The sequence below is a fragment of the Ctenopharyngodon idella genome, chromosome 20 (genome assembly GCF_019924925.1).
Source record: "Ctenopharyngodon idella isolate HZGC_01 chromosome 20, HZGC01, whole genome shotgun sequence".
In the NCBI taxonomy this organism is placed as follows: domain Eukaryota; kingdom Metazoa; phylum Chordata; class Actinopteri; order Cypriniformes; family Xenocyprididae; genus Ctenopharyngodon; species Ctenopharyngodon idella.
This window is the reverse complement of record NC_067239.1, coordinates 25,182,666-25,208,092: the sequence shown is the minus strand read 5'-3', so window position 1 is coordinate 25,208,092 and position 25,427 is coordinate 25,182,666. Positions and strand designations below refer to the sequence as shown.

At 37.1% G+C, this 25,427-nt stretch overlaps 2 protein-coding genes across 5 annotated transcripts; one reads left to right on the top strand and one right to left on the bottom strand.

Moving 5' to 3' along the window:
* The first annotated feature begins 834 nt into the window (after positions 1 to 834).
* trim54 (tripartite motif containing 54) lies at positions 835 to 22,376 on the top strand. Of its 4 annotated transcripts, none has more exons than XM_051874574.1 (9): positions 836 to 1,231; positions 3,377 to 3,549; positions 5,847 to 6,021; positions 9,461 to 9,556; positions 9,871 to 10,104; positions 11,904 to 11,926; positions 16,359 to 16,483; positions 16,600 to 16,703; positions 18,459 to 22,376. In XM_051874574.1, the coding sequence occupies exons 1-8, from the start codon at positions 1,064 to 1,066 to the stop codon at positions 16,683 to 16,685; spliced, it is 1,080 nt and encodes a 359-aa protein (XP_051730534.1). In that variant the 5' UTR covers positions 836 to 1,063; the 3' UTR covers positions 16,686 to 16,703; positions 18,459 to 22,376. The 4 variants fall into 4 exon arrangements, 3 of the variants coding, with proteins under 3 accessions (XP_051730534.1, XP_051730535.1, XP_051730533.1); XM_051874575.1 differs by lacking the exon at positions 18,459 to 22,376 and adding an exon at positions 17,300 to 17,490; XM_051874573.1 differs by having other exon boundaries at positions 837 to 1,231; positions 21,332 to 22,376.
* On the bottom strand, positions 22,271 to 24,859 carry uts1 (urotensin 1). The gene is made up of 2 exons (XM_051874580.1): positions 24,508 to 24,859; positions 22,271 to 23,712 (listed from the first exon to the last, which is right to left on the bottom strand). Exon 2 carries the CDS (start codon positions 23,688 to 23,690, stop codon positions 23,253 to 23,255), a length of 438 nt encoding a protein of 145 aa, XP_051730540.1. The 5' UTR covers positions 23,691 to 23,712; positions 24,508 to 24,859; the 3' UTR covers positions 22,271 to 23,252.
* Positions 24,860 to 25,427: the final 568 nt, after the last annotated feature.

The following is a 25,427-nucleotide window of genomic DNA, read 5'->3' as shown; positions in this document are numbered from 1 at the left end:
AACAGAAGTGCGGACTCGAATTTAACCATGGTGAGGGTCATGTGGAAAGGTTTGATTCCGGTGTGTGATGACACAGCAGCGGCAGCTCAGTTTCAATGCCTTTGCTGAGAGTGGGCCAAAAATTATTTGGCAAATTTCCTGGATGTTTGGGGAAGGTCTGCTTCTTTAAGCATTAAGGTATAGCAGCCTGTGCTAAATTGTGAACATGGTCTGTATGCAACCCTGTTAGCAAAGGCTATATTTACAATATAGCATGGCCTGTAGTGTTTTTTTGCTTTTCTAAAAGCCATAATGACAATATTAAAAGGATAGTTCACCCAAAAATGAATCACCTTCATGTCACTTCAAACCTGTATGCATTTCTTCTGTGGAACATGAAAAAATTATATTGACATCCATTATATGAACAAAAAAACAACACTCAAAATATCTTATATGTATCACAGAAGACATAGGGACCAGTTTGGAACGACATGAGAGTGGGTGATTTTTATTTTTGTGTGACCTATCCCTTTAAGGGTACAAATTTTCATTTAAATTTGTATGAAATAAACTTTTAACAAAATATATTTCTGAAGTAGATTTCATTAGAGAAGATGTTATCCAGTGACAGAATTCAGGGTGTGTTTAATGCACTTAGATTTTGTTTTAAGTGTCTTATGTCATCGGCGCCAGCTCAGGCTCATAGGCCCAGTTGTCTCGCTAGCCTTTGAGCCGCATACGCCAGCTGCTCTGTCTCCTCCTGCCAGCCCAGCCCACTCTCTCCTCAAGTTACCAGAGATAACACAGCTCAGAAGAATCTGTCCTCCTACCCCTCTCTCACTTGGCCCCTGGCCCCTATGATAGAGTGCTAAGCGGGTTCTCTTGGTGATATCAGGGGGTGTGCAGTTTGGACAGTAACCCAAGCCAGTACAAACACAGCCCAAATATATCCACAGCCACTTTGCGGTTGGGGATTGAGTGGGCATCTGGATGAAGACTGGCACTAGAGTAGAGTCAAATAGAATAACAGAAGGAAAGAAAGTTTAGGATCTTACTTTTGTTGTCCAAAAAGCAGTCTGCGATGAACTTCACTTTGGACTTCAAAGCAGGGATGGGAGACTCGAGTTCAATGGAGAACTTAGAGAAGCAGCTCATTTGCCCCATCTGTCTGGAGATATTCACTAAGCCTGTGGTCATCTTACCCTGCCAGCACAACCTCTGTAGGAAGTGTGCCAATGATGTTTACCAGGTACTGGTTCATTCCTGTTATAGTGTTCTAGTGTCCTATTTGTCAGGTTGAATCTCTCTGTAGCATCCAGAAACGCCATAAACGTAGAGCTGTTCAGTTTGGAGTCTTAAAACCTGGAAGAGATTTGGCATTTTCAAGCCATTCCCTTTGGAATTCCTTAAGGGATTTTGAAAAAGTGGTTTAGGATTTATGAGTAAAGTCTGTGGTTAAAATGATTTGAAGAGACTTCCACATTTTGTTCTTCTACAGCATAAATTACCTAATTAGCCAACATGAAAGTTGCTTAAAACATATGAACTACAGCTACCATAAAGATGTGAGTGTAAGGTCTTATGAATTGGGCAACTGTTGTAGTCCTCATGTAGAAACATGTCAAATTATTTATTTCCAATTACTTTATCTATTTTTGCTCCGCCATGTAAATAGTTTCAAGTCAAAGCGGAATCAACGGTATCCGAGCAACAGCGGTGTTTGGAATCAGTGAATCACTTGAGTGAATGATTCAATGACTCATGAAGACAGCCGCTTGTGTCGTTTCTGAATAAATCGGTGCTTTTAAACGATTCGTTGAGTGAATGATTTCACTCAGTCGCTTGTCAACACCTAGTGGCAAATTGTGCTGAAAGGGCTACCGAAAATGCCAGACAAGTGGAGTAATTTTGAGGACGGAATCAATTGAAAGTTACATAAAATATAAAACAGACGGTTGATAACAAACAAGTGAAGATTACTTCAAAAATACACATTTAAGATTTAAGAAAGAAAGAAAGAAAGAAAGAAAATTATTGATCCTATTTGGCAATCTGTAGGGGCACAGATAAGCGAAGACTTTTTTAAGACAAGCGGAGTGATACAAACAGCGAAATATGTCCGCCCAGTGACGAAACATCGCCCAGTCATTCAATCAAATTCGAGGACCGGAACAGTGTTGCCAAGTCCGCGGTTTTCCTGCGGAATTGGGCTACTTTTACGTTGTTGCCGCGGGTTGTTTTTAATGTCCGCGGTTTGAAACGACCCCAAATAACATGATATTTAACCACTGGAATGCGAATTTTACCAGGGGAACCCCACCAAAAACGCGGATTTTACCCCCTGGAACGCGATTTTTACTAGGGGACCCCCCTGAAACCAGTTGGGCTAGTTTTGAGTAGCAATTGGGCGGGTTTTGTTGTGAAAACTTGGCAACCCTGGACCAGAACTAACTGTCGTATGTTGACGCCGCCACGACGAGCAGCTGTTGATAATATTCGTTGTGTGCTGTTGTGAATTTGGCATTTAATTTGGACATTTAAAGTGTAAAATATAACATTTTTCCAAGTTATACTGTATTCCTCAACCTCATTTAAAAGTTTTAAAATTTACTTAAAAGTCATTTTTGGAGTTGACTACTGTATTGCGAGAATGAAACAAGACCTCAGAGGCGCACATCAGCTGTCAGATAGAGATTAATGATCCATTTACCCTTTCTGATTTATGCAAAAACTCTTTTACATTGCTCCTTTGAGGTATTAGTCTAGTCATCTCATCATCTAGACGAGTTTCAGCTTTCAGTGGAGCCATTAGTATTCCCTCTCAAAGGAGTGGGTGACGTTGTTAGGCCAGGCTTTAGCATAACTGAGCGCTGCTATCCATCTATATTAATTATCATCTTTTACTTTTAACAAATACCCAAAGACAACTGACAGACAAATTGTACGGTTTGCTGGACAAAGGCATCCATTCATTCACCTAGTAATTTGGCCACACTTAAACAGCAGGTCTGCTCTTTTCTTAGTCATACTTTATTTTGTAGATTAGGCTACATGGAAAATGAAACCGTCTTAAAGGGCTATTTTCACACAAAAATAAAAATTCTGTCATCAGGGGGGGGGGCGAGATCTGCTTGGTTACAAACATTCTTCCAGATATCTTCCTTTGTGTACAGCAGAACAAAGTTATTTTATACAGGTTTGGAACAACATGAGGGTGAGTAAATGATGACAAAATTGTCATTTTTGAGTGAACTAACCCTTTAAAGGAATAATTCATGTGAAATGCTATAAATTTTATCCTGTTGACTCATCCCTTAGCTTAGAGAAATGAGATTGATGTGTGTACAATGGCCGATTAACTAATGTTTAAACTAATATTCTTTTACTGGTTTAGGCCTCTAACTCTTTTTGGCAAAACCGGGGCTCTACCACTGTGTCTACAGGGGGACGTTTCCGCTGCCCATCTTGTCGCCATGAAGTGATATTGGACCGGCATGGTGTATATGGCCTTCAGAGGAACCTGCTAGTGGAGAATATCATTGATATATACAAATCTGAGACTAACAGGTCAGTTTTGACTTGGAGTCATCTCCAAAGCGTTGGCTTTTTCTGGACCTGTTCCACAAACCAAGAACAAGCATATCTGTTGTGGATGCACTGATATGAATGAAGCTATCTGTTGTACATACTTCAAAGCAGTCTTTTCTGTATAGAGATCTAGCAACCCCCCCAAGCTGTTTAGCAAAAATACACTGTATGCCAACAGATTTTAATGGTGTTTCAAAAGCGTAGTGACACGCCACTACTCGACACTTGTTCTGTTTCATCAATGAGGCTTAAACCCTGTGTAGTGACACAAATATGTGATTTACTCGCATGTGGGAGATTTTCTGCCACGTCACGTAAACACAACAGAGACATGGGACCTGAGGCTCTTGTGACTGCTGCAATCCTTTGCCAAAACACTAAATATAACTAGGACGCTTTATCCCTGTGGCAATAAACAATGTGTCATGAGACCTTCTGTGAAAAATATGCGTAATTGGGTATAATAAGACAGATAGACTTTGAGGCCTTTTGTAACAAACGCTGAGGTGCTTATCATGAATGCGTAATGTAACATGGTTAAGAGTGTGTCTTTGATGGAAAGAAGGTGACCTGAATGTAGAGGTTGTTTCAAAAACACAAAAGATAAGTTGTGTGTAAGTATATATATATGAAGTAAATGTGTTGTGTTTTAACATTTTTGAATAGAAAACAAGACCACTTTTCATGAGCTAGTCCATTCACACATCACATTATGGAAGTAAAATGTGTTTATTTATATTTAATTATTTTGGTTATTTTAAGAAAGATATTTTGAAGAATGTTTGTAACCAGGCTGCTTTGGGGCACCATTGACTTCCATAGTAGGAAAAAAAATACTATGGAAGTCAATGGTGCCCCAAAACTGTTCAGTTTCCCACATTCTTCAAAATATCTTCCTTTGTGTTCAACAGAACAAAGAAATTTACACAGGTTTGGAACAACTTGAGGGTGAGTAAATGATGACAGAATTAAAATTTTTGGGTGAACTAACCCTTTAAGGAGATTTCAAGAATGTCTCAATTTTCAGACATAAACTTATAAAATATATCCTGTATTTTGAAAATGTATGCTTTGAGATCACTGGTTACATGAAGACATTACAATGTAAAAGCAAAGTAAGTAGGTATAAATTGATTTATAACCTATATTTGTAATCACTCCATTCACCATAATATCATTTCACATGACTGCCCTATCAGCAGACATCCACTGGATGGCAGTCTTTCATAAACATAGTCTGTTTTGAACAGGCCAGCTGCCAACACACTGCACATACAACAGTCTCTTTCCACTTGACAAGACAGATTAGGACAGATGCTTGTTGAAAAGGTCTATGTGAGTAATGTGCCCATTTTAGGACAGAATATCATATTAGTTGCATCAATCACTTTTAAACGCAGCACCTGCTGTAAATGCCTTTAACGTCAAATTTTCGCATCAGCTCCCATTATAGTGATTCACCTCAGGGGAAGTGATATTGTACCTCCTTTGTCAAAAAGAAAGAATGCTTGTTGTTGTATGTAGTTTATCATATGCACTTTTAGAGGGATATAAGAACCAGTCTCATTCGCTATTCAGAATTCAATTGAGGATCTTTTAAAATTTGAATTTGAATAGAGGTAGCAAACAGAAAGAATTCTAAGGTAGAATTCTAATTCAAATCTGAATTCTTACCTATGAATTCCGCATAATATAACTGTAGTTTTATGTGTAGTTTTATAATTCTAGAATTTCCATCTTCCCTATACAGTACATACTTATTTTTATAAAGTTATGTTAAAATAATGTGCTGGACATTTTATGGTGCTTTATGGCAAAATTAAAATCAGTTTTGATTGCTTTGATAATTGTTTTATGTATTTAACTATTCAAAACTTGTAGGTAATTATACTGTATCGGTCAAGAAAAATGATTTTTTTTTTTTTTTTTTTTTATACTGTATTTGAAAGTCAGTTTCTGTATATACACATGCCTTAAAAATATTGTTTGCCACTGTTATTGCCCAGAAAAAAAGAAATATTAAATATTGAAAAAGTTATTCTCATTATGTAACATGCCCCAATAGCATGTTAGCAGTGTCATTAAATAAAAATTATTACATTAAAATGGAATAGTATATTAATATATTTTCATTTATATTATATGTTTATTATCATAATTACTTTTCCCTCTAGAGCAGCCGAGGGTCAGCACCTTGCTAAAGGGCACAGTGGTGATTTTGCAAATCTTTAACCTTTACACCATACCATAAATCTCTTTCTGTTTGGACTCTACAGGCCACTCCTGCCCAAAACAGAGCAACAGCAGCTGATGTGTGACCAGCATGAGGAGGAGAAGATCAACATCTACTGCCTCACCTGTGAGACACCGACATGCTCCATGTGCAAGGTGTTCGGGGATCACAAGGACTGTGATGTGGCCCCGCTGACAGTCATTTACAAGAGACAGAAGGTAGAGGATTTGCATACAGTATAACTGACTTCATCAACCAGACAATCAGTTTTTTAAGTTTGTTTTACTTGGTTTGTTGTGGTGTGAATGACCTCGGAAAAAAACAGGCTGTTTTATGGCTGGGGTGCCGCGCTGTGAACTAGACAGATGTGTGTGTATAACACGCAGACCAGCAGGTTTCACACATTGCATGGGGCTCAATCTCACCAAACTTCTCTCGCATCAACACCCACCCACATGTGAACACGGCACGCATACAGTACACAGACCACCAGCAGCCTCAAGCTTTCTCTGGACTGTCCCTACTTTTTCAGTTTTTGCTGCCTTTAATTTGTCTAACAAACAAGTTTTTATGCTTTATAAAGAGAATAATCATGAAGTCACATTTAAAAGAGCCAACCCTTCAAGTCTCTATGATATTCTGGTCCCTAGATATGACTCAGATCCCTCCTTCAAATTAAAGGTACACTATGTAACTTTTTTTGTTAAAAATTAACAAAATTTAAATAATAAGCCAATACATCAACTATCCTTCTTCCGAAATGTGTTTTTGTCTTACCCTGATTCACTATGGTAAGCCTATTATAAGTATTTATATTTTAGACCTAGTGGGATGGTTTTCACAGGAAATTGTGTACATACGTCACTTGCCCGTGCGCGTCTCGTCATATCTGTAAATATTAATGTAAATGTGTATATCAAAATGTAAACAGAGTTTAAAATCGTTCTGTTTACTTCATTATGTTTCTCACTCTAGTAAAGAGTTCATACGCATGGTCTAGAGTTTCCGTACGTTGCGCACATATGTGTGCGTGGAAAATTCTGTATGCATATATTTATAGATTATCATGACAGAATATGCTAATCAATGACTTTAAGATATCCCACATCAGCTACATAAATTAAGCAACTAACCATTCAGAAACATCCTGTTGCATTCTACATGTTGTCACTTCTTCTTGAGTCTCTCCATCATTGTCCGACTCCGGTTTGAACATAAAAGTCTTCGTGAGGTGCTAACACTATGTGCTAACACGAGCTCTTGAAACCCCGCCCTCTGCTTAGGAGCAGCTCGTTTACATTTAAAGGGACACACAAAAACGGAGCGTTTTTGCTCACCCTCAAAAAGTGACAAATTTAACATACTATAAAAAATTATCTGTGGGGTATTTTGAGCTAAAACTTCACATACAAAATCTGGGGACATCAGAGACTTATCATACATTATGTGAAAATGCCATTATACCACCCCTTTAATGAACAGATAAATTGCTGTATGTAGCTCTCTGACCGAGTTCATTGTACAGCATTATCTATTGTGAAGGGTCATTTCATTATGGTTGTTGTAGCGCTGTGCTGGAATTCATTTTCAAGTACCGTGTCTATTAATGGGTATAGCTACAGTAACATCTTCAGCTAGTCAGCTTGAGATCCTTTCCATCGAAACTGGTTATATCTCTTAAGCAGTGAATGTTTTATGAGCAGTAGGATAACCATATTCATCAGTGCAGTCACGCAGAGCCAAAGCACAACCAAAACAATGTTCTTCTGCAAAATACATGCAGTTTTTTTTTTTTTAACTGCTAGAGGGCCAAAAGTTACATAATGTACCTTTAAGTCTAGTGATTTTTTTTCCTGTTTTATTGTCCACCAGGCAAAAATCAAAAATCCAATCACTTGGAAAATGAATAACACATTTCTCGTCAACAAACCACATAATTTGAGTCATTCATATCTGTTACACAAAACTCAGGGTTGAGTGTTTGTTCACATCACACCATGTCTGTTCATTTGACCCTCTGACTAAGCCTGGTTTCTCTCATAGTTTTTCTGTCACTCTATGGAGTTTGGGTTCCTTGACTCTGTTGTCTTTGTCTTTTAAACCCCAACTAGGCAAGTCACTTAATATTCAGTAATATTGTCGATTTGACTGCACTGACAGATGAGAAACTCAAACTGAACTGAGCTGGATTTTCACACTGTCTTCTGTAGAGCTGCTTTTCCTCCATAGCTGAATTGAATTTGGTTCATAATTGAGCAATTTTTGCAGCTATTTTTGAACTGAATTCTATCAGAGCTGCTTATATCGCAATTGAACTCTTCATAATTCTGTTATTTTCCTGTTTATTACTGTGGAGCTGCTAAAGACCTTATGTACCAGAGAAACATGCGTGCAGCCATCTTTAGAATTTTGTCTTTGAACTTCCTTTTTTTTCGGTAGCTCTGTATATTAGGCTATAATATGGCATTGATGTTGTAAGAGGAATTAGCTGGTGAAGTGGATTTACTTATTGTAGAGGTAACGAAAGTTATCATGAGCTTTGTAATGTTTGAAGGAGATGTCATAACAAATGTCAGTAGACCGGGAAGATTTTAAAATGAGCGGTTCATTCATAAATCCATAATATCGCTGTGGAAATAAGGGGCTATGTAAGGTCTACATAAATAAAGGTGACTTGTCTTGAATAAGTATAAGCAATTGCAATAGTCTATAGCAAGCACCAATAATTGCACATCACAGAACAGACAATAAGCCTTAAATAGGACCAAGATATCTATAAGATTAAGGTTCTAAAATAACAAACAGAACAAATGTATTTCGTGTCACACAAAACACGTGCAGCATCACAGCAGTTTTGTCACTTTCCAATGCATTCTTGACCTACATGATATTGAGGTCTTGACCTACTGCACCTCTTATAGAATGGCTAGTAATGAAGGTCTTCATAACAGGGTGCAACTGGCCCTGAGAAATGAGTCACTCCTCCCTGTTGTGTTTGAGTCATAGCAGCTTCTTATGGTCTTTACTTTTTTTGTCTCTCAGTTTTGTCCTCTGTAAGTTCTCAGCTCTCTCACTCCCTTCAGCAGCTACCAGATGAACAATGACTAAACGTACCAGCCTTTCCCAATAGAAAAGCCTGTGCATGGTGGACACCATATGTCAATCTGTTATCTGCAGTGTTCCTATGCTGAAGGTCAGTTCTCATTGTAGGAGATAGTTTCGTCTTACAGTATATATACTTCTCTTCCTATATACTCTTGCTTTTGAGGTACTGGAACAGAATGACGTAATGCTGCAGGATCATAAAGGGTGGTCGATCTCCAAACCGGCTCCCAAACAGCTATCATTTTTGCCAGGTGGCTATGATGACATTTTCTCCTTTAGTCATGGCCCACTATAAACAGTGAATCACTCATTTCAAATGCAAATCAGCAAAGTTTGATCAGTCATGACGGGTAACATTCTTACAGTCTCGGCCTTTAGTTCACATGCTGTTCTCTTGTGTGTAAGTGTGGTTATCACAAGTTGCATAGCCAAGTCTGACATGGCTTTCTTGTGAAAGATGACACGTTGAGTGAATTGGTCATGTGCTTTTTTTCCCTTTTTTTTTTTACAAAGACCTGTCACAATTGGTTATATTCTGCTGTTTTGTCTCAGACAGAGCTAAGTGATGCCATAGCCGTCTTGGTGGCAGGAAATGACAGAATACAGGCCCTGATCTCACAGATGGAGAATATTTGTAGGACTGTCAAGGTGAGAAAGAAATGTTACTGTAAACCACAACAATTATGATATTGTGTGAAAGGGCTGGGTGATATATTGAATATTCAAGATATTCATGATGATTTACTTCTTGCATTAAACATTTTGAATCTTCTTGGCTGCAGTGGCTGTTTATTTAAAATGATGGATCCTCTGATTCACCATTTTAAGCCATTTTTTGCTATATTGTACATCTCTAGCCAGTGATGATTTTTAAATATTTAAATATATATGTATATATTTTAGAAACCATTGATGTTTAACTTTTACTTCAAACTAAAACAGTCGCTGGTAATCTTTTGTAGGAAAATGGTCGGCAACAGATGCAGAACATCTCTGATAAGTTTGATGAACTTTTTGCCATCATAGAAGAGCGTAAAAGGGAACTAATAGAGACTGTCGGCCGTGAGCAGGACCGAAAACTGGGCCACGTCCGCTCCCTTATGCGTCGCCACGGAGACTACTTAGAGATGTCCATCAAACTGGTGGAAACAGCCATCCAGTCCATGGAGGAACCTCAGATGGCTGTGTTTCTGCAGGTACAACAGGCACCTCCACCTCAGTTGAACTCACCTTAAATGTTACAGTAAACCACAACAAGTATTATAACATATTGTGTGATAGGGCTGGGTGATATTTATTAAATATTCATGATATATTCATGATGATTTACTTCTTGCATTAAACATTCTTGTTTAATCTTCTTGGCTGAAGTGGCTGTTTAGTTAAAATTATGTATCCTCTGATTCACCATTTTAAGCCAGAGCAAGTACATACTAAATATCAAGATATGTATCAAATATACAGTAGTCAAAACGATAATTATGGCATCAGTAAGATTATTTTTTAAAAGAAATAATACTTTTATTCAGAAAAGATGCATTAAAACTATCTATCTATCTGTCTGTCTTCTGTCTGTCTGTCTATCTATCTGTCTTTCTGTTTATCTATCTATTTGTCTGTCTATCTATCTATATCTATCTGTCTGTCTTCTGTCTGTCTGTCTATCTATCTGCTTATCTATCTATCTGTCTGTGTCTATCTATCTATCTATCTATCTATCTATCTATCTATCTATCTACCTACCTACCTGTCTGTCTGTCTGTCTGTCTGTCTATCTATCTATCTATGTATGTATGTATGTATGTATGAACATTGGATAAAGCCAGGTTCAAATCCTATTTTGTCAACATATTAAGAGTTAAAGATTTTTACCGAGGGGATTTTTGGATGTCTCTTTTTATCACTCCATAAATCATAAAATACAGCCAGAAAAAAATAAATAAATGTTTTTAGGAAAAAATGTTGTATAAAATCAGTTGAATGATATATGAACAAACCTATAAAAGCCTTCAGAATAGAAATAAGAATAAAACTGAAATCTTTAGTGTATATAAGTGCTGCTGAAGTGGAAAACGGCCTTTAAAGATGTGTATTGTACTTGAAATCCACAGATGCAAACAGATGAAGTGTAAAAAAAAAACACCTACATTTTAAATGTTTTCGTTCCACTAGTATAAAACAATGTTATGGAAAGCCAAATAGCTGAAAATCTTAAAATTGACCAGTTCATGAATTATTTATCCTGTAGTATCTCACCTTAAAAGTCTTTAGATCATTAGCCTCAAAGTAGTTTGCAAAGCTACAGACAACATGCTTATCTTAAATTAACTACATCTAACTCACGCAAACCTCTGGCGTCAGTGCTCAATGGCGGTACAGGTGCTTGTGAATATGTGACGTGGACTTATTGAGCTGTGTGGAGCTAATGCTGCAACACCTCACCAGGGATGCTGGCGGCAGAGCTTGTTGCTTTCAGAGCCCCCCGAAAGATGCTTGATGCAAATGATCCAGCCCTTGCGTATGCTGTTTGCTGATTGACACTGTGCCTGTTGCTACATTTCAAGCATCCCTTAATGACAAGGCCCATGGAGGGGGGCTGACATTGATTAGTAAAACCTCCCACAGCTGGGGACGGAAGAACCCAGACCCCTGTCTTTTGACTAGTGGCTCAAACTGTCAATACTTCACCATGGCTGAGAGCTGCACTTAGCAGAAAGAGACTTTAAACGTAGGTGATGGAGAGGTGTAATTGTTTTTTGAAACAGCATTCACTATAAAGTGGAAGCCTCAGGTGCAGCACTGCACTTTTATAACTAGCACTTCTCAGTGCAAACAGAGTGTCAAAAGAGGCTGCCTAACAAGTGTCTCTGATTTAGTATGTACCATTTTTCGTGTGCGCAGTGAAACTAATGAAGAGGACTGGGGGTTTTATGTTTTAATCTGCTGCAGTATCCTCTAGTCCTAAAACAAGTGTTCTTCTTTTCTGTGTTCATAGAGTGCAAAGGAAGTGTTCAAGAAGTAAGTCAGCTATGAGTGATGTGTTTTGAAGTGTCTTAAAGGGATAGTTCACCCAAAAATGAAAATTCCATTCTTATTTACTGATATCATGTATGTTGTCATATGAGCGAATTTTCATTTTACGGTGAACTGTCCTTTTAAACTAAACCATATTCAGCATGATGTGGGCTTCATCAATAACTGATGCCTCCTAAAGACTAAAAATCATGATTAACAACCTCACAGGCAATGACTCAACCAGCCTCCCACCCCTAACAACCCACTGTATTATGCATTGGATCATAACTTTCATCTGCCTCAATATTGTGGAAAAGATTCTGGATTTATTGTAATCCCTCATACATACATATTTATTTATCTTCTGCTGACTTATGCATGTAATTCAGCTCCAAACGCTTACTGTGTAGAGCTCTTTCGAACTTCATTTTCAGCCTTAGGTATGCAATTTATTTTGGCTTTTAGAAACTTTATATTTGTTTGTAAATTTGTTTTTGAAATAAGTCTCTTATGCTTACCAAGGCTGCATTTATTTGATCAATACAGTAAAAATGTAATATTATTACAATTTAAAAGAGCTGTTTTGTATTTTAATGTGTTTTCAAATGTAATTTAGTTCTGTGATGGCAAAGCTGAATTTTCAGCATCATTACTCCGGTCTTCAGTGTCACATGATCCTTCAGAAATCATTCTAATATGCTGATTTTGTAACGTGAATGTCTTTAATGTCACATTTAAAGGGATAGTTCACCCAAAAATGAATGTGTCTGTGAAGTTTCAGCTTAAAAGACCTCACAGACAATTTATAAATCATAAATACCCATTTCTGGCTACAGTAAAGAACAGGCTGTTTTCATGCATGTGCCTTTAAATGCAAATGAGCTGTTTTGCCCCGCCCCCTCTCTACGATCACAGTTAAATCGGATTCTCTGCCAAATATTAACAAGACATCTGCTTGGTTTTGATTATCATCTATATCGCGATCACTCTCACGGATAGCATAGTTCTTCTTTCATCATTAAAGCTTATTATTTCCACGCGTTTTAAAGCTATATCAGTTTAAACATCTAATGGATCTTTTTCTGAGCGCACTTATCTGAAGCACACACACACAGAGCTGGCTGTCAGACGTCAAGTCTTGTGAGTAACTTCTCTTTCACATTTTTTGTTTTGTTTAAACTGTAAAATACGAAATACACACAAGGTTCTGTCAAAAACACACACAGTTCACATAAACACAGTTATGTCTGTGAACGTAAATAGCAGGCAACTTTACAGAAATCATATGCGTAGGTAAATGAAGACTGTTATGTTCACTCTTACATCCAACAACAAAACATCTCAATTACTTACCAGACATTGTTGTCGATACAGCTGCTCGAGCGCGGAGAAAATGGCAGACAGCGTACCGCTCGTAATGCAGGACTGTCAGTGGGCGGGGCCTGTGGCTAATGTGACGTCACATTATCACCATGGCTGAAAACAGGTCGTTGGGAGACACTGCTTATGATTTATGGGGATTAAAAAAAGGAGTGGGTGGATTTTTATCACTAGCCACCTTATTCCTGACTAGCCTACTGCGTTTCGAATTATGGGTTGCACTTCCGGTTTGGGGAACTTCCATTTAAAAAGACTGAAAGGAATCTTTTCAAATCATAAGGTTGCCCTACAAATAAAGCTTATCCGTCAGTTTGACTGAATGAGCTGTCAATTTTTCTTTCATGTTTTCAGACATCGTGAGAAGAATAACATAACGCTTGGTATTTTAACGTAACATGTTATAACAATAATATCTATGGCAAGAGCTCTTTTCAGTCGCTGCTTTCTATCTTCATGATTATTTTCTTTTGTCTCTTTGCATACCATTGCATACCAGACAGGACAACATATGCTGCACATTTGTGGTCTGTTCTCCAGATATAATATACAATTTATCCCATTAATAATTCACTGGAATGCATGAAGAATCTCTCGTTTTTCTCCTCAAAGCCTCGCGTCTCTTTCCAGGTTTGTTTTCACAGGTAAATACAATTTATTATCTGTAAAAATGATGGAAATCACTTTCAAATAGTATAACGCAATGCTGAAGTTCATGAACATTTTTAATTAAGGCAACGTATATTACATAATACAGATATATATCACTATAGTAATATTTAACCCGTCCGTTATTGCTGTGGAAAGAATCGCGCTTTTTCATGGCCTGTTGAAAGTACCTTGTTGATGCTTTTACACTTTTAAATGTCCTTTTAATGTTTGATGGTTGAAGAGTGAGTAGAATAATGTCATCTCATTGTACCCAGTTTAACAAAAAAAAAAAACGTATTATTGCGTTCATAGAGTGAGCCTTTCACTGACTGTTTACAGCTTAAAGGAAGTTACACCCATAATTCGCGCAAAGGTCATGGGGCGTAGGAATAAGGTGGATAGGGTGGTTGTGTACACACACTGCCGACACACATTTATGTCCAAACACCATGCAAAAGTGAATTTTGCATTATAGGTCCCCTTTACAAATATCCTTAGTCCTCCAAGGTTTATAATGGTTGTGAATGGCTGCCCAAATTTTGAAGACAAAAAAAAAAAAAAATGCACACATCCATAAAAAAGATCAATCCATACGACTCCAGGGGATTAATAAAAGCCTTCTGAAGCAAATCGATGCATTTTTGTAAGACAAATATCCTTATTTAAAACTTTATAAAGTAAAATAATGAGCTTCCGGCGCAACAGCCATACGCATTCAAGTACGTCCAAAAAGCGTTAACTTCCACAACGTAGTACGCAATGACGTGGCGTTCTACACTACGCCATGACATACTATGCTATAACGCACCGGAAGCTCGTTATTTTACTTTATAAAGTTTTAAATAAGGATATTTGTCTTACACAAATGCATCGATTCGCTTCAGAAGGCTTTTATTAACCCCCTGGAGTCGTATGAATTCATTTTTTTTTATGGATGGGTGCTTTTTTTGTCTTCAAAATTTGGGCTGCCATTCACAACCATTATAAACCTTGGAGGACTAAGGATATTTTTAAATATGTCTCCGATTGTGTTCGTCTAAAAGAAGATAGTCATATTTACCTAGGATGGCTTGAGGGTGAGTAAATCATGGAATCATTATTGGGTGAACTATCCCTTGAAGCAATTGAATGCATCCTTGCTGAATAAAAGTATAACGTACATTTCTTATCTGCTAACATTCATTTTGATGCTCCCCCAACAGACATTCTACTGACTATAAGTAACTTTTCAAGTATATGTCAACTTATTCTACTCACCCGAACCCTAACATCTAACCCAAACATAACACAGTCTACTAATACTCTACTAAATGGTAGTTGCAGTTACTTATAGTTAGTAGAATGTCTAAAGTGGACCATTAAAATAAAGCGAAACCAAAAAATCTTACTGACGCCAAACTTTTGAACTGTAGTGTATGTTAAAAGAAATGTAAGATTAAAATGTAAAATCCTTCATTGATTTATTAAGTATTTTTTGCCATATCTGACCCGTTTTAGACTAGAACAGAACTATTTTTCTCTTAACGTCTTTATCAGTATTTTATTGTTTAGTTGACGATTACTTTTATCATTTCCTTGACAAGCACAATATTTCAACTCTGTTATGGGAAAAATAAATGCAGATTTTTTTTCGTTACAAAAAGTTGAAAAATATCAACAGAAAATAAGGTAATATGTTGCAATATTTATGTCTAAATAGATATTTTGGCTAAACATTCAACCCTAAAAAATTTGAAATGTAACAGATTGAAAACAAAACAAAAAATCTGAAAGACAAATGTCATGATTTATTAACTTTTTTTATTGTAATGTGCCATTTGTTGAGGCACAGTTATCTGTTCAAATTATATTGATAAATATGTCCACATATTTAGAATTGGCAGTAATATAGTTGAAGAATCGACTATTTAAAAAGCTGAGCACAAATCTGAATATTATGGTGATCCTGATGTCAGTGTGTTTATGGTTACTGAGCATATTTGGGAAAATATGATTTGAAAGTTGAAAAACATGAACGTTCAACTTTGAGGTTTTCACAGGTATTTCCTTCAGTAAATGCAAGTCTTCTATTGATGCTGCTAGCTAGACAAACAAGTTGCCTCCAATAAGCAACTTTTCTGTGCTCTTGTTTGTAAAATGAAACTTTATGCAGCTTGAGCAATAATGTATGAATCAGCATTCATCACATTTTTCCCCAAAACCTCTAACTGTTTAGAAAAATGCTTACGCTTACAACACTGTCTAGCTGTGTCTTATGTTTCATGCTACCCTCCACCTGCGGAGACGACGAGTGGTGCCTCGTGCACCTGCGTCACGAGCAGCCGCGGGGAGACGGAGGAACTGGGACCTAATGCTATCCGTCACTTTTATATTTGTCCGAGCGACTTCACTGCTCTGTCCTTGACAGGATCACAGACACTGCCAAGGCCTCCAACATTGAGCAGACGGAGGCAGGCTTTGAGAGCATGGACCACTTCATCATCAACACGGAGAATGTGGCCGACATGCTGAGAGGCATTGACTTCCAAACAGGTAAAGGCTTCACAGCTATCATCTTTGTCATATGTACATTGATGTCCAGTTATTTGCGTTGGTAATTTGAAGTTGCATTGCAATGTATTTAGTGATTAAACATACTTTTGTTGCAGGTGAAGATAGAGAAGACAGCAGTGAAGAAGCTTCTGAAGACCTGACCAACTCACCTGGTCAGAGTGGTGAATCAGGGAGACTCTAACTTATTTTGAAACCCAAGGTTAGTTTTAAAAATGAAATCATTGGGCCTTAAAGGGATAGTTTACCCGAAAAGGAAGATTTGTCCTCATGTCGTTCCAAACCTGTATGAGTTTCTTTCTTCTGCTGAACACAAAAGAAGAGATTTTGAAGAAAATTGGGAACCAAACCACTTTGGAGCCCATTGGCTTGGATGGGGGAAAAAAAGACATTCTCAAAATAGGTTCTTTTTTTAATGTTCCACAGAAGAAAGCAAGTCAAAAGTCCTTTAAGGGGATTAGCTTTTGTGCTTTTCCCCATGTTATAACTATAAGAATGCATGATGGTCTGAAAACCATTTAACAGTATAAAGCCTGCTGTATCATATTTGATACACAAATTTCTAAAGCCTCTAAACTATAAACATGATCAAAACTTTGCTGAAAAACCTGTTGTACACAATCTACTACATGCCATCTGTCATCTGATTGATAATTTATACTTTTTTAGCAAGTAAATTTGTAGTTTAATTTTATAAATGTCCACCTTGGGATTGTGGTATATGTGTGTTTTTGAATCTTTACTGATTTTTATTAAGGAAACGCAAGAATAACTTTTATATTGTTATTAATATTTCAGGATGAACACTTACTGGGCTGAAGCAACTTATGTTTACTTGATTATCCATACATCATTTAAAAAAAAAAGTTAAAATGTCATATGATACATCAGGCTTTTGAGAAAGGTTCATTTGTACATCTGAATTATATGTTTTGCACCCACAATAAAAACTATGGAGCTTTGAGGGATAGTTCACTCAAAAATGAAAATTTGATGTTTATCTGCTTACCCCCAGGGCATCCAAGATGTAGGTGACTTTGTTTCTTCAGTAGAACACAAATGATGATTTTTAACTCCAACCGTTGCAGTCTGTCAGTCGTATAATGCATGTCAATGGCAACAAAATCTATGAGAGTAAAAACAACATGCACAGACAAATCCAAATTAAACCCTGTGGCTTGTGACGACACATTGATGTCCTAAGACACGAAACGATCGTTTTTTGCGAGAAACCGAACAGTATTTATATAATTTTTTTACCTCTAATACACCACTACGCACCGGATGCCGTGCACACGCTCAAGGCAGTTGGACATAGTGGTGTATTAGAGGTAAAAATGATATAAATACTGTTCGGTTTCACGCAAAAACCGATGGTTTTGTGTCTTAGGACATCAATGTGTCGTCACGAGCCACAGGGTTTAATTTGGATTTGTCTGTGCATGTTTTTTTTACTCTCATAGATTTTGTTCCCATTGACATGCATTATGCATGACAGACTGCAACGGTTGGAGTTAAAAATCATCATTTGTCTTCTACTGAAGAAACAAAGTCACCTACATCTTGGATGCCCTGGGGGTAAGCAGATAAACATCAAATTTTCATTTTTGGGTGAACTATCCCTTTAAAACTAATCATTTAAATATAATCTTACTAAGACGCATTATTGGGAGACAAAGTGACAACTGATATTTATATTTTATGTAAGTAGTCTGCTATACTGTTATAAAGATCTAATTGATTTATAGTACAATCAGAATTTCATCTTACTTTTGGCCATATAAATATCAGCATCAGCACCAAACTGCATATTGCTCAGTTTGGGCCTCTGAATAAAACTTGTTTTTTTCCCTCATTGTGTATGAGCTCCACATTTTGTCTAAAAGCTGTTCCAATTCAATTGCTATTATTCTTATGTCAGACTTTACAGGGTTAAAGTATTTCTCTTCTCTATTAGTGTGAATCTGCCAGATCATGCAGACGTCCCATCCTGTGACGTGATCAGTCTTGGCATCAGTGGCACTCATTGTGTTATTGAGTACACTCGTCATCTCCCACCAAACTCTATTAAATATTCGCTGACTAAAGTCTCTGTAAGGGCACTGTAAACATTTGAATCTGGTGGAATGTTGATGTGATGAACTACACCTGTGTGAACCACATACATCCACTAAAAATCACCTTAACACTAGTTAATAAGAAATTGCAAATTCCTGAGAAAAGATCATTCTAAGAAATTTTTTTGTTTCATTTGTTTGCAGAAGTCACTTGGTTTTAATAATTTTATATCTGATACAAATTGCTTTTAAAGTGCAACTTAAGCATCCTAAATATCCAAATACTTTTTGGCACCATTGAACGTCTTTCCCAGGCAAACCAGCCATGTGCCAGTCACATTTTTACCTCAGTGCTACATTTGAACTCTGCCAAAGATGTGCATCAAAAAACCAGCAACTACAAATATAAAACTATAGTCTTCTTCTTAAAGTTCTTCTATCACAGAATGAAAATTGTCATCATTTACTAATCCTCATGTTGTTCCAAACTAATTCCTCATGTTGTTTCTTTCTTACATACACTCTTAAAAGGTTAGTTCACCCAAAAATGAAAATTCTGTCATTAATTACTCACCCTCATGTTGTTCCACACCTGTGAGACCTTCGTTCATCTTCAGAAAACAAAGAGGTATATGACTCGTCCATAGACAGCAATTTAATCAACACTTTCAAGGTCCAGAAAGCTTCTAAAGACATTGTTAAAACCATTGACGTGACTGCAGTGGTTCAACCTTAATGTTATGAAGTGACGAGAATACTTTTTGTGTGCACAAAAACAAAAATCAGTACTGAAGAAGAAAAAAGAAGAAATTGTTGAATAAAGTAATTTGCTGCGTCCCAATTCGCATACTATTTAGTATTCCAAAGATACCTGGATGGTCTACTTTTTCCGGTTAGAATCCGAGGTGCAGATCCGTGCACACTGTAATATTGCCCATAACACCTTGCGCTGTGAACGAGGATTCGTTTAGAACTACAAATACGAATAAAAAGTGTTAAAAAACTACAAACATGACGGATGTGCGAGACCGACGGTTAAGCAGAGCTGTGGTTTGAGTGATTAATAATCAGTATCTAACCTGACGAAAAGATATTTATTAAATGTTATCCACATTATATTTCATCAGCAACAGCATTGTGAACTTTTGCATTTGGTCATTAACTTTTAAATGCATCATTATGCAAACATGAGGAGAGTTCTTCACATGAAAGACCCATGACTGGCAGATCAACATGCGACTACATTTCTTTCTGAAACGGTAGGAAATTAAATTTGGAGGATTTTAACTGTGACAAGATGATTGACAGGGCAGTTTAAACACTTGACAGGGCACAAAAACAGGGCATAGTATAAGTAGGCGAATTGGGACGCAGCAATTATTTTGTACCCAAAAAGTATTCTTGTCGCTTCATAAAATTAAGGTTGAACCACTGTAGTCACGTTGACTATTTTAACGATACCTTTCTGGCACTTTAAAGTGGTAATTGCGTTGCTGTCTATGAGGGATCAGAGAGCTCTCGGATTTCATCAAAAATATCTTAATTTGTGTTCCGAAGAGGAACGAAAGTCTTATGGGTTTGGAACGAAATGATGGTGAGTAATTAATGACAGAATTTTCATTTTTTGGGTGAACTAACCCTTTAAAAATTATTTTAATATGAAACCCACCACCCACCTTGAAGCAAATAAGACTTAGAAGGTTGTATAAGAAATAAAGAGAGAGAACCCTTTAAAGGTTCTTCATGGAATCATAGATCCAGTAGTGTAGTGTGAGTAAACAGCAAAAACTTACTAACCAAGGTGTCAAAGTTGTTCCTAAGCTTCATACTTTATACAACTTGGAAAATAGTATTTGCACAAACAAAATACATTTCCTGTTCTTCGAGATGGGTATCCTGTCATGCAGGGGCATCCCCACCACTGCAAGCTTTCTTTAAATAACCCTTCCTCTTACTTCAATTTAAAGGTCAGAAACCTCAGTTAATCGGGCAGCGTGGGCCAGGACAGCATGCAGCTTTCTCTCTGGCCCTTTACTGATCTAATAGGACCGTGTGTCCATTGAGTAGGTGCAGCGTTGAGAACAGGGCTAAATCGCAGTGGCAGGCACTCGGAATCCTTCCTCTCGGCTTCTGACGGTCCGTCCGCCCCCACCTGGAGCCGTGAGTCCACTTCCACCCATTACTTAATAACCGCCCGTCTCTGTGCCACAGCTAGGATATATGGCAGTAGAGATATATGACTGGATGCATGTGCTCACAGGCGCTGACCTTGTCACTCGTGCTGTCAGCTCACTGATCAATTCATGGAGGGAAAGAGAGTGAGAGAGTCATTTAGCAAAGTCTGGGTATGTGCAGAACAACTCCACACATGGAGTGCGTCCGCTCGGAATGAGGATGGATCTTATTTTGAGGAGGTGGTGCGTCACAAGCCGACGTACCGGCCTTCGTGTAATTTAAAGCTGTAATTCTTCCTAGAACAAGAGGTTTTTTCGGGTGTCAGAAGCAGAATGGAGAAGCAATCTGCGGGATGAGATGCGACTTGTTTAACAGTTACTTGAGCTTAATATATCATTTAGAGTTTCTTTTCTTTATTTTATGCTTGATTGGCTAAAATACAGTTTATGTAACACTTCAACAATGAGTGTTCAGTCAACATATATTCTTGCCAATGCAAAGCACCTCTCCCACTTGCCCCATTTATGACTAAAATAGACTGAGTGTAAGTGGAAGATTATGGAAGATTTAACTCTTATATTTTATTTTCCATTTCCAGGGTATTTCCTGTGCGGACTTAAGAGAGACTATAAGGAGGAGGTTTTCTTTAATCCTTTCAACATGGCAAGAGCTTCTTTCATCTGGCATTTTGTGGCCCTAGGACTGTGAGCTATAGTTACAAATTTATTCGTAGCTTTTACATTCTGTTTAAAACTATGTTTATGATGCAGTTTTTGGTCTTTTTTGATCACATAACTTTAGCAGAGTTGATACAACTTAAAATTAGAGGAGAACATATGAAACTAGAAAACATTAGTGGGTTGTCCAAATTTATATATATGTGTATATATATATATATATATATATATAATATCACATAATTTTTGCAGAATTGATACCACTTAAAATTAGAGACCGTACAAAATCAGGAGAAAAAAAAAAGCTATATATATATTTTTTTTACTGATTTTGTATGGTCTCTAATTTTAAGTGGTATCAGTTCTGCAATATATATATATATATATATAAAGCCAAATTTTTCATAGTTTTTGTAGGTAATCTGTACATCAATATTTTTAATTTTCAAATAAAGATGCTTTGTGTTTTCATTAAAAGTTGTGAATGATGTGTATAAAATAGGCTGATAATTCTGTATTTATCTACAAATACGCCCAAACTTATTTGAAAATAATAATAATGATTAATATGAATTGAAACTGCAAATGTCACTACCTAGTTCAACCATTAGTGTCACATTTAAAAACACTTTTGGAATTAAGACCATTACAGCCCTTCAATTCATGATACGCATTTAACATTTCAAAAGAAGGTAGGGTAATTTTCATCTCACCTGTTACTCATGTGTTTTTATGTTTTGCGTTATGTTAATATCTGTGTAAATGTTCAACCCGTGTCTGCTGTGATCATTACCACTTTTAATGGGTGATAATGAGGTTTCCATGTTTGCAGTTACTTGTAAAAGGCATGTAGTCTCATTTATTTCTGCAGAGTTCAAAATACAAAGTCATGTTTATGCATTTAGGTGCAATATAATATGTAATTTACATAATGACAAGCAATATACAATGTACAGTATATCTCAAGCACTTTGTAATATTGTCCAACATTATTGTCACAAACGTGGGTTAGCCTCTTGGTTGAAGTGCAAAGATCATTGTTTCCCACCATGTGAGGAGAACATACTTTTGCACTTATACAGTGAGCATCTGGTGGTAAATATAGGCATTATTACCAAAGTATATGGGAACACTCCCGTTGGCAAAATAAGAGGTTGCAACCAAACCAGCCATACAAAAATGACTCTTAACAGTGGCCCATTTACAAGTGGATAGTGAGCATCTGATGAAAACCATGTTGTATATTATAGAATTAGCAATAATAGGATTTGTAATAGTACTTCTTTCATTCATAACACTAATTAGGAGGCCAATAACTTTAAACACTAAAAGGGTACCAGATTGATTGATTTGGTTGTTAAATATGAACCCCCCCGTGCAGCGTTTAGAGGTCCTGAACAGGGCTTTTGCATGTGATTCCCGGTTCTGAAATGGTCCAGAGGTGATGGAGACAGCAGCAGGTCACCAGAAACTCTTCTGGCCACTCTTAAAAATAAAGGTTCCACATAACCCTAATGCCACAGGAGAACCTTTTTGAAGAACGTTTTAGGCTATTCTGTAGTTCTTCAAGTCGGAGTGCTTTAAAGAACCCAGAAACCAATAGCCTGATCTGAAGAAGATTTTTTTTTTAATTTCATCTCCAAAGAACCACAGCCAACTCAAGAACGAGAAGGAGGTTCTTTGCTGAACCAAAGAACCACTGAAGAACCTTTATTTCTAAGAGTGTGGGTCGAGGCATCGGTGAATGACTGTCGTATGCTTTAGCGAGAGTTTGGGGGTGTGAAAGAGTGCATTGAGCTTGTTCTTTACTCGCCGACTGAAAGCATCTTCATTGAACTACAGCTACTTCCCAACCTCATCTAGATATTTGCGGTTCAGTTCCGCCTGTTCCCTTTGATTCTCGTTCCGCGCCATTTCGATCATGTTTCTCAGCAGGTGGAAGGTGAGGTCGATGGAGATCGGAGGATCGTCGTTCCGTTTGGAAAACTCCGTGAGCTCCTCTAAGCTGTTGTCCTCGTGAGGAGAGCGTAGCTGCGCCGTGGGGAAGTGCTGGAGATGCAGGACACCACCTGCTTTCTGCGCTCCGACGTTTCTTTGCAAATACTGAAGGAGTTTTTCGCCCACCAGGTACGACATGGCGTCGTCTCCAGCCCTGGTTAAAAGCACGTCGTCTAGCTGGTTGCTCATGAGGCTCAAATCGCGGGGTCGACAGGTGCTCAGGGGGATGTGGGTGGTCAGTAAGACTGAAGTAATGAGCAGGACCAAAGGGACGGGCTTCATGCTGGACACAGCCGCGCGCTTCCTGAGGAAAACACCCAGGTGTGTTAGCTTCAAATCAATACAAAACTTTAATACACGACTATACAGCATAAAATATTTTTCGCCGGTTTAAGTAGTAGTGTAAATTACAAAAATGAGATTAGTAAATGAGTTTTTTGTAAGTATATAAATAAATTAAAAGTTTGTTTAGTAAATATAAAAATAAGTTAGGCCATAACAAAGTTTTGAAATGTTAGCCTACTTTTATATATATAACTGAGGTAAAAATGTATATATATATATATATATATAAAATCAGTGAGAAAAAAAAATAAAGTTAGTGTTTTATAAATATAAAAGCAGGTTACTAATATCGATTATAAAATAATAGATACAATTATTTTTTCAAATTATTCATATTAATTACAAAAGAGTTAGTTATTTTTAATTAAAGATGAATAAACTAGACTTTTGTATTATGTGATAGAAAAGTATTCATATAAAAATAGCTCGTGCATACAAAAATATTGCAGCTCGTTTATAAAGCAAAAAAGTACATCGCTGGTCCATGGTTTAATAACTTTGATTATCGTCAAAATCACAGTAAATTTAGGCTATATTTGGACATGCGATGGAGTTTTAATTAAAAACGAGTAAAAAAAATCGTCAACTAATATTATTAATACCGAATCTACTTTAAGACCGAGAAACCGAATCTTAACAATCAGCTCAATGAATGAACAATATCGACAGTCCTGTACAATATAAACACTAATATCTCATAGCTTGAATGGCCTCAAGTCAAAAAGTTGAAAGCAAGTCATATAAGGTAACTTACTCGATCGTCTTCTGTTGCTTCAAAAGTACTTGTAAGGAAGAGTGTTTGCAGACAGACTGGAGTGGAGCTCCTGTAGCTCAATGGTTATATACATCACACACCGCTCCATTGACGTCAGTGGAGCTGCATAAACTGCTTGTAAATGAGGCAATTCTGAACTGGAAGGAAGAGTGGAGTAAAGGTGCTGTAGATCCGAAGGACAAGGTGAGGCGTTTCTTTGTCTCTCCAAAGTTTTCATTCAGAAAAGATGATCTTGATGCTGTTGCAAAGTCATGAACTTTGTTCCAACTTCGGATATATTTTCTTTGAAACTGACAGGTGATCAGTGTATGGGGATACTTTGACTGTCAAATGACTTGTTTTTTAAATGCACCTGAGTAAAGTGTGCTGTCGTGATGGATTTCTGCTTGGCTGGTCATTTGTGGTCAGGAGGAGAGCAGAAGCGCGCGACGGGGACACGAGAGGCTCTGACTCTGTCCAAGGTGCTGAAATTCAAGATGCAGCCAGACCTCATTGGTTCATTTATATTACAATAAAAACATTTCTTTCTTTGTGCATATTCCTGTCTATATAGGGTGTTTCTATATATATGTATATATATATTATATATATATATAGCCTATAAAGTTATAAAGATTTAGAAGCACATTGTAAGAACAAGCTGTCTACACTTAGAGTACATGAGCCAAAATCACATAAGTAACCTACATTTGAGAACTTCACCATATAATTCAAGTTAAACTCTGTAAATGATAATACTGACATTAAAAATACACCACATGGTCATGAATTAAAATGCTTTGTGACCATAAAATATAACATTTTAAAGAGTGGCTGAGAAAAATGTGTTTAACAGCCAGATGCAGAGGTTTAGTCACGGTTGAGTATTGTTTCTGGCTAGCCGTCAATTCCCCAGTGAC

What these genes read in the sequence shown, in the direction of transcription:
- uts1 (XM_051874580.1), bottom strand. Translation starts at nt 23,690, where the DNA reads ATGAAGCCCGTCCCTTTGGTCCTGCTCATTACTTCAGTCTTACTGACC.
- trim54 (XM_051874574.1), top strand. Translation starts at nt 1,064, where the DNA reads ATGAACTTCACTTTGGACTTCAAAGCAGGGATGGGAGACTCGAGTTCA. An exon ending in TACAAATCTGAGACTAACAG is followed by an intron (nt 3,550 to 5,846) that starts GTCAGTTTTGAC and finishes TGGACTCTACAG; the next exon opens with GCCACTCCTGCCCAAAACAG. An exon ending in GCAAAGGAAGTGTTCAAGAA is followed by an intron (nt 11,927 to 16,358) that starts GTAAGTCAGCTA and finishes TGTCCTTGACAG; the next exon opens with GATCACAGACACTGCCAAGG.